Source organism: Cannabis sativa, chromosome 5 (assembly GCF_029168945.1).
Source record: "Cannabis sativa cultivar Pink pepper isolate KNU-18-1 chromosome 5, ASM2916894v1, whole genome shotgun sequence".
In the NCBI taxonomy this organism is placed as follows: domain Eukaryota; kingdom Viridiplantae; phylum Streptophyta; class Magnoliopsida; order Rosales; family Cannabaceae; genus Cannabis; species Cannabis sativa.
This window is the reverse complement of record NC_083605.1, coordinates 19,274,647-19,284,474: the sequence shown is the minus strand read 5'-3', so window position 1 is coordinate 19,284,474 and position 9,828 is coordinate 19,274,647. Positions and strand designations below refer to the sequence as shown.

Genomic DNA, 9,828 nt, shown 5'->3' with positions numbered 1-9,828 from the left:
ATTTTTTTCATTTAATGATTAATTAAAATAAATGAAGTAAAATATATTTAATTAGAAAATGAATTAATTAGTCCATGAAAATCTAGATAGATATTATTTTTTTTTGCTTGAAGTATTTTTCTAGTGTATTTAATTAAATAAAAAATTAATATTTAAGTTGATTTTCATTATTATACTTAAATATTTGAATTTTTTCTTATATATTTAATTAAATAGGAAAATTATATTTTTTGTTGTAAATTAATTTTGGGCCAACGTTAAATTAGAATAATTTTTCCAGGATTTATTTTTTATTTTTAAAATGCATTTTCGAAAATTGTATTCTTAAATACTTTAATTTTTCGAAATACAATATCTATTTTTAGAAAATTAAATTTGAGTTGTAAATTAATTTAAATTAATTTTGTAACAACTTAAATTGAATATTTTTCTAAATATTTATTGGAAATTATTACTAAGATGGAAGAGATTCATGTTATTTTCATATCCATCTAAGTAAAATTTATAAATATTAAATTAAAATTTATATTTAGAATTTTTCATTCTAAATTGGAAATTTTAATTAATAAATATATATTTAAAATAAATAGAATCAAAGAAAATACAACTCTCTTTAAATAATGAGCTTTATTATTAAGATATTCGATCTCCATTGTTGGTTTTACATCGCGTTTGTTTTAGTGAGTAATCCTCCCTAATGGAGGAACGTTCATTATCAATTTCGCACCGTTTAATCTCGAAAGATAAGTAGTTTGTAAGTGTTTTATATGGTATGGATCACCCTAATGGTGGCGACCATATTTGACTTGCAAATTATGAAACAATGGTGGAAGCTCATAAGATAGAATTGCCTTGACTCTCGCCTAAACGGGACAACGCTGAATTCCAATCTTGATCGAATAAAAGGTTGCTAGAATGTTTAACATTTTAGATGAGCTGACAACTCTATTCAATGGATGGTAGCTTTGACTCTCGCCTAAACGGGACACAGATATCAGTTTGTTGAAAACCTTGGAAATTATTTAGGATTGTATGTTTTAGTATTTTCACTTGTCATTCCTACTTGCTATATGTTTAATAATTTCTGAATTGTGTATGAATTTATATTGAACCATGTTATTTTCTGTTATTAAGTTGTAGTTTAATTTCGAATCTTCATTGTTGGTCTAACTTGGTTTGTTTATCTAATGAGATAAATCCCTAATGGATTTTCACCATTAGACATACATAATAGTGTTAGATCTCGAAAGATAAATATTGTATATGCAACATCTAGCTGTTCATCAATTGATGACACCTTAGATTAGTATTTTTACAATATGAAACAAGAAGATTATATAAATAAGATTACTTTGTCTTTCGCTAATCGAAGCATCGTTGGATTCTTATTTAAACAACGAAATTATCCTAATTCCTCTTAGCTTATTCATTTCGAATTAGCTCAAGAACATATCATTGGATGAATGGTCTATAAATCATTTCATGTCATTATATTTTCTCTTAAGAAATTAAATGACGCATATGATTATAATCCCAAAATTCTATTCCCAATTGATATAAATCCTCAATCTTAGAAATCTCCTACTTGTATGGGCAAATCTGACTTAGAGTTTAAATTAGTAGTGGTGGTCCAAGATAGAATTACTCATTATATTTGGTATAAATTTAAGTCTTTGACTTTAAATCCAAACAAAAATTTTCTTATATTTCTAATTCATAAATACAATACAGTTACACTTTCTCAAGTGTTTAATATCCATCTACTATTAATCGATTCAAACTGTATGGAATATGAGTTGGGTATTCTGTGACCAGGATCCACTTGCACTATTCTATGAACTCTTTGATGTAACTATATCTAAGTCATCAAAAAGACACAACCACATTTTTATTAATCTATGGCATTTGTATCTTGTTCATAATAGTTTTGACAAGATCAATCTCTGCAAAGAGTTAATATGCCTATATCCACTGAAAGTAAGTTCATCTCATTCGCAGATGGATGTACATTCAGGGGTGGATATGAGTTTTTTGTTGTATTCTTAAAACGATAACTCTAGATTATACCTTATGCAAAGAAATTTGAAATGTTTACAAATTTCATTAATTTCTAGGAATGGTTAAAACCATTAAGGTAAGTGGTTAAAGATCTTGCGAACTGATAGGGGTGGAGAAATATTTAGTAGATATGCAGTTCAAAGATCATTAAATTGATTTTTGAATTATATCCAAACTTACCTCCCCAGAAATTCGTACATAATGTATGAATTCATCTGAAACCATTTTCACATACTTGATCCTGTTTATTGTGCCGTCAACATATTGGAAAGTAAACATGACTATGTGAATAAAGTTTTCCTAGATTTATCAGACATAGGGTTTTACTGATATGATAATCTACAACAGAGTTTACTTGCATTTGGAGAAGTGCTATGTTCTTTCCAGAGCATTGGTTAAAGTAAAGCTCAGGTTGGATGCATGGAGTATGCATCGGAAGGGACCGATATTGAACTTTGACTTAGATTTAATCAAACTTACCATAAAATCTATTCAAGTCAATATCGCCAAGTTGATCCTAGATCAAATGTTCTTAATCCTGTTATGATTAGGCTCAATCTTGAAAGGCTATTCGTGTTCTTTGATTTGTTAGTTAAGCCTACTTTTAGGTCAGGGTGATACGTACATTTTGGGAACACGGTAGTGCAATTGAGTGGGAGCGCTAGCATAAACATGGAATCTATAGCTTCTATCTGGCGAATAGTAAGCAAAGGATGATCTCCTTCGAGCTTGACCAAACGAACATAAATGGTGGAGTACTCATTTCACATAAGCTGAAATATCATTTATACGGGGTCAAGTGTTTTAAGGAATAAATACATTGTAGGGTGTAATGGTAATTTAATCCCTTTACAGTGTAGATCATTCATATAGAGGATCAGTGATCACATTAGGATTATAACAATGGATAACTAATGATGTGTCTATATGGTGGAACATATAGAGCATTCTATATACTGAGAGTGCAATTCTAAGTTCTATGCGTGGATTTAACGAAGAATTAATAAGTTAGTGAATTTTAGTAATAAATTCTTGATCTACTTATTGGAAGCTCGGTTATATAGACCCATGGTCCCCCCACTAGTTGAGATAATATTGCTTGTAAGACTCATGTAATTGGTTTTGATTAATCAATTATAATTCTCAAATTAGACTATGTCTATTTGTGAATTTTTCACTAAGTAAGGGCGAAATTGTAAAGAAAGAGTTTTAGGGGCATATTTGTTAATTATGATACTTTGTATGGTTCAATTAATAAATATGATAAATGACAATATTATTTATTAATTATTTATAGTTATTAAATAGTTAGAATTGGCATTTAAATGGTTGAATTAGAAAATTGGCGTTTTTGAGAAAATCAGATGCAGAAAAGATATAACTGCAAAATTGCAAAAAGTGAGGCCCAAATCCACTAGTATAGGGCCGGCCACTTTTATAGGGTTTTCCCTCTGATATTTTCATTATTTTAATGCCAAATAATTCAAACCTAACCATAGTGGAATGCTATAAATAGATAGTGAAGGCTTCGGGAAAATTACACTAAAATTTCTACACTTTTCTTCTGACACTTCTGATTCAGAGAAAAACCTGAGCCTTTCTCTCTCCCTATCTTTAGCTGCCACTTCTTCTTTCTCTTCCCTCTTGAATTTCGAAATCCTTAGTGTATGAGTAGTGCCCACACACAGCAAGTGATACCTCAATCATAGTGAGGAAGATCGTGAAGAAAGACATTCAGCAAAAGGAGTTTCAGCATCAAAGATTCAGAGAAAGAGATCCACGTTCAGACATTGATAATGCTCTGCTAGAGAAAGGAATCAAGGGCTAGATATCTGAACGGAAGGAGTCATTATATTCCGCTGCACCCAATGTAAGGTTTCTTAAACTTTATATGTGTTTAATTTATCGTTTTAGAAAGTTCATATTTAGGGTGTTAATAAACATACTTGTGAGTAGATCTAAGATCCTGGTAAAATAATTCCAACAATAAAAGGAAATTTTCGTTTATAAGTCTATTCAATAAACTTAACAAAACTTCCTGTTCCTAGTATTATAGGTTTGAGTTTATCTAAACCTATGGCTTGTGGTATACCTGGTAATTACTTACTCTAATGCAAGCAACTTACTTTAGTAAGATGCTGAAGCATTTTCTTTCTAATGGCAATCTAGAGAAGCTTTTCGACTTCTAGGCATAGATTTTATTTATCTAAGGAAAAGTCTCAACTATTCCAGAAAATATAAAGCCATGAAAGAATTTCTTAAATCAACAGTGAGAGGTCTTAGATATGCTTTTGTATGCCTTAGACCAGACACCTGCTGTTGAGTGGGAGTAATGAGTAGGTATCAGATTAATCCAGGAGAAGAACATTGGAAGACAATCAAGTAAATCTTAAGATTAAGAAGAGGAACTATATGTTAGTCTATAAGGGTGTGTTTAAAACTCTTAGACTACACCACATCAGATTTCGAAATTTGCCTTTGTGCTAGAAAATCTTTCTCATAAGATGGTGATTACTCTAGGGGTGGAATAGTGATTTTGGAGAAGTGTAAAAACCTATCTGAAGTCTCTAGGTCTACCAGAAAGGGACTGAATGTTAAAGTTTCAGGAAAGGTACTTATTTAGTCTAAGGAAAGTTCTATACATTTTTGGCACCATTCCAAATTACCTTAACTACTAGTGTTAATTTCCTGATTAACCAAAAGTAGTTGCCAAAAGGTATAGAATCCAGTATCCCAAAAAGAGTAGACATATAGAGAGGAATTTCACATTATTAATGATTTTGTGATTGAGGAAGAGTAATGGTGGAGAAAAGGTTGTGTTTAATTCAACCTTTCTGATCCTATTACGAGGAGTATAATACTACTACACTTGATTTGTATATCAAGGTGTTGAGATTATTTGAAATGCACATTTTGTTTTATATTAGTGCAAGTGGGAGTTTGTTGGGTTTTATGCCCTAAATAAAACTCATTTCAATATAATCAGATTTACTTATTAATATAGATCAGAAATAACATTTAATGTTGTATGGTTCACATGATTTATTTCATGATTATGTACATAATGTATAAATTCATCTGAAACCCTTTTCACATACCTGATCCTTTTTATTGTGCTGTCAACACATTGGAAAGTAAACATGACTATGTGAATAAAGTTTCCTAGATTTATCAGACACAGGGTTTTACTGATATGATAATCTACAACAAGAGTTTACTTGCATATGGAGAAATGCTATGTTCTTTCCAGAGCATTGATTAAAGTAAAGCTCAGGTTGGATGCATGGAGTATGTGTTGGGAATTATTTTACCAGGATCTTAGATCTACTCACAAGTATGTTTATTAACATCCTAAATATGAACTTTCTAAAACGATAAAATAAACACATGCAAAGTTAAGAAAAACTTACATTGATGCAGCGGAATAAATGTATCCTTCCACTCAGATCTCTAACCCTTGATTCCTTTCTGTAGCAGAGTATAATCAAGATCTGAGCCCGAATCTCCTTCTTCTTCAAGTTTTGATCCTTCACAGTCTTCCAATCTATGATTGAGTTACTGCTTGCTGTGTGTGGGCACTTACTCTTTCACTAGGGTCACGAAAAAGATGAAGGGAAAAGAGAGAGATGTATTTCGGCCAAGGTAGAGAGTGAGGGAAGGCTCAGTTTTCTGAAGAGAGAAATTTCTGTCAGAAAGTTGATCTGAAAACTTGTGATTTGACTGAGCCATCACTTTCTATTTATAGGCAACTACTAGGTCTAGGTTTAGAATTATTTGGCATTAAAATAATGAAAATAATAATTTGAAAAAACATATTAAGTGGCCGGCCTAGGTGTTGTAATGGGCCTCACTTAATTTTGCAATTTTATCAAATTTTATCTCTATTTTCTCAAAAATGCCAATTTTCCAATTCTAACCTTTTAAATGCCAAAACTAATTATTTAATAACTAAAATACATTATTAAATAATATTGTCATTTAATTTAATTATTAATTAGACATATAAAGTCTATTAATAAATAAATAAACCTAGAAAACTCTTTTCCTTACAATTTCACCCCTGCTTAGTGAAAATTCATAAAATCAGACATAGTCTAACTTTAGAATTATAATTGATCAATCACGAATCAATTAATGAGTCTTACAAGCAGAATGTTCTCAACTAGAATGGGGACCATGGATCTATATGCTGAGCTTCCAATAAGTGAACCAAATTTACCAAGTAAATTCCTACTTATTAATTCTTCGTTGAATCTACTCTTAGAACTTAGAATTGCACTCTCAGACTTATATAGAGCATATTGTATGTTTCACGATACCAATATACTATCTCATTTAACCATTGTTATAATCTTATTGTGATTTAAAGATCCTCTATATAGATTATTTACATCGAGATGGGATTTCTTTACCGTTCTCACCCCTCAATGTATTTTGCCCCTTAAAACACTTAGCTACCTGTAAATGGTGTTTAGTGATCTAATAATTAGTCAGTTAAACAAGAGCTCATCCATTTACTTCTATTTGCTAAGCTCGAAGGGAATCATCACTTGACTTCTATACACCAGTAGAAGCTATAGATTCCATATTTATGTTCAGCACTCCCACTCAATCATACTATCATGTTCCCAAAATATACGTATCACCCTGACCCAAAAGTAGGCTTAACTAATAAATCAAAGAACATGAATAGCACTCCTGAGTTGAGCCCAAGCATATCAGGATTTAGATTCTTTTTAATCTTAAGATCAACTACTGATATTGACTTGGAAAGATATGTATAACGGTAAGTTTGTAATATCTTAACTTAGTTGCAATATCGGTCCAGTCCAATGTATACTCCATACATTCGAAACTAGTATACTTTACTAATGTCCTGGAAAGAACATAACACTTACTCCAAGTGTAAGTACACATCATCGCTGATTATCACATTAGTGTAAATCCAATAACACTGATGAAACAGGGACCAAAACTTTTGATTCATATGATCACAATCACATTCCACTGTGTTGACGATACTGTAATTGTGAATAAACATATGATCTGGATTTAACTGATTTTGTGTGTATGAATGTCATAAACATATTAAACATATTAAACCATTAGCATGTAAAATTCATGCAAACATCAATCACTTCTAATTTCTTTTATTGATAACTAATCAGATTGTAAAGAGTTTTATTTAGGGCATAAAACCTAACAAACTCCCACTTGCACTAATATAAAACAAACTGCGCAAATAGGTCAATCTGATGTCTTGATCTTCAGATCAAGTGTAGTATATTTGAATCCACCCAAACTTCTGGAAACTAGTTCATAAATACACTTATGAAACATCCTTTACTATATGCTTTACTTATCAAGGGATACTGAAATCTTTACAGTTTTAAAAGTACATCTGAATTAACAGAAGACATATCTCTCATATTTTAAAGTATGTAATTGAGATAATACAGTGTAGACTTTTCTTCAGTGATATAACTTTCTGGTATTTTCGAATAGACCAAGTTACAATTCTTCTCTGGTAGAGCTTGAATTAATATACAATAATTCCTCCACCCCCAAAGTAAGCACCATCTCATATAAATCGAAATTAGATGGTGAGATACAAGGACAACTGATACACAGTTCCTTAATATCTTACATATAGATCACTTTCATAAATCCTTCTTGAATATCTTCTAATGTTCCCTATTTGATTACATCTCAGATAGCTCCCACTCAATAGCAGATGTCTGGTTAAATAATACTTTTAACCTCTGATTGTTTAGAGAGTTACCTAGTTGTGACTTTTGTATTAGTCTTAAAACTTTAAGTTAAGACTAAGTCATCAAGTTAGCAGACTAGTATTTGAAGTGAAAAATACATGCCAGAGATAAAGTAATCAAAATTAAGATACCATAAAATTTTATGAGGATTAAGAATTCTTGGTTCAAGTCATTCGAATGGACTGAACTAGAGTTCTTTATCTTATTCTCATAATTCTGATAAGCTATACCTATCCATGTGAATGGTTAGATTTGCTTTTCAGTAGTGTTCTTAAGTACCTATCACAATTATCAACCTAATGAAGATGGGTATAGAACTTTATAATTCTCCCACTCAATTAAGGTAGTGTGAAACTTTAACAAAGAACTTTCAAAGGTATCAAACTTTTACTTATTACAGTAAAATCGAAATGGAACATACAATCAAGATCAAGAATTTATATTGACAATAGCTAACTCATTATATTACTTCTATGTTTAAACAAGATATGTGTTTCATAAGGAATTGTGGAATGGACTCCACCCCTAAGAATATACATATATGGTACTATGGATAACCTCAACCCCTAAGTTTATAGAGATTATGATCCACCCCTAAAGGTTGTATAGATCATGATTCTCTTAACTTTTCTATCCAGAGTTTATGTGGAGTTGAATACTATCCAGAGTTCATTAGATATAAAAGATCGTTGAACTGCATAGTTTTCTTAACTTTTCTCCACCCCTATCAGATCATAAGATCCTTTTATCAAACAAATTCTTAATAATTGTATGAGAATTAACAATTATTGATAAACATAGAAATAATTTCTAATGTTTATATAATATAACTCTATGAAGAGTTGTAAATATTATAGAATTTGCATCAATAATAAAATCACTTACACATACAAACATACAAATATAATGTGGTAATAATTGATGAAGATAAATTAAATGAAGCTCAATCTCATAAATTGCAATAGGGAATTTCGAAAATAAAACTTTATTAATATTAAAAAAATATTGCAACAATATGAGAGAAACGGGGATAAATATCCCTAACTAAAATTTGAAATCCAAATTGTCTTTAAACTAAAACAATTAATTCAAAAATAAATTGAAGAGCTTCATCTTCATCTGGACGATTTCACCCTTGGTCCAGCTTGCTGATCCAACTCAATTGAGTTCAAGTAGCTTGGCCTATAAGAAGAAGAAAACAAATAAACAAAGTTAGTCCAGAATCATAAATCCGATTGGATAATAATTCACTAAAACTCTTAAAGTTTATAAAAGGAAATACCTTGTTTCTTTGCAAGAAGTTTAGGACACTGGGGTTTCCAATGACCTTTTTCATTGCAGTGGAAACACTTTCCTTTAAGTGTAGCATCACCAGAAGGAGCAGCCTTTTTCATGACTTTTGTTCGCTTCTTGGTGTTCTTCCACTTCTTCTTCGATTTGGGCTTTGAAGCAGAGGCAACATTTGCTTCAGGTTTCATCGTCCCATTACCATTACCAGGATTGTGAGGTTTACTCCCTCTCTTCTTGGGTCCTCCAATCAAATTTTCATAAGTTTGAAGGTCATTGACTAATTCATGAAAGTCAATTTCCTTCTTATTCATGACATAATTTGATGTGTATGGTAGAAATGCTGGAGTCAAGCTGTTCAAGATAAGACTTACTTGAGTAGCACTGTCCATTTCAGCACCATGATCCTGGGCTTCTTGGAAATAACTGGACATGAGGAGAACATGATCACGCACGTTTTGATGAGGTTCCATCCGTGCGTTAATGTACTTCTTAGTCGCGTCAAAGCGTGACTGAAGTGATGCCTTACCGAATAGCTCATTTAACTTCGTCATAACTTCAGCAGCCTTCTCAGTTTTAGAAAACCGAGTTTTGAGGGTGTCAACCATGCTAGAAAGCATAAAGTATAGAGCTTTGTCATTTGCCTTCTGCCAACGCTCATAGTTTTCTTTCACAGCTTTGGATGCATTATCCCCAGGCACTTCAGGTGACG

The 9,828-nt window shown here is 31.4% G+C and overlaps 1 protein-coding gene across 1 annotated transcript; it reads right to left on the bottom strand.

Annotated features, from left to right (window-relative positions):
• Positions 1–8,561: 8,561 nt before the first annotated feature.
• LOC133038555 (uncharacterized) lies at positions 8,562–9,455 on the bottom strand. Its single transcript, XM_061116716.1, has 2 exons — positions 9,112–9,455; positions 8,562–9,011 (listed from the first exon to the last, which is right to left on the bottom strand). The coding sequence occupies exons 1-2, from the start codon at positions 9,428–9,430 to the stop codon at positions 8,998–9,000; spliced, it is 333 nt and encodes a 110-aa protein (XP_060972699.1). The 5' UTR covers positions 9,431–9,455; the 3' UTR covers positions 8,562–8,997.
• Between the last annotated feature and the right edge of the window lie 373 nt (positions 9,456–9,828).

Bases quoted from the DNA above. Each gene is read 5' to 3' on its own strand.
- LOC133038555 (XM_061116716.1), bottom strand. From the start codon at position 9,430: ATGAATAAGAAGGAAATTGACTTTCATGAATTAGTCAATGACCTTCAA.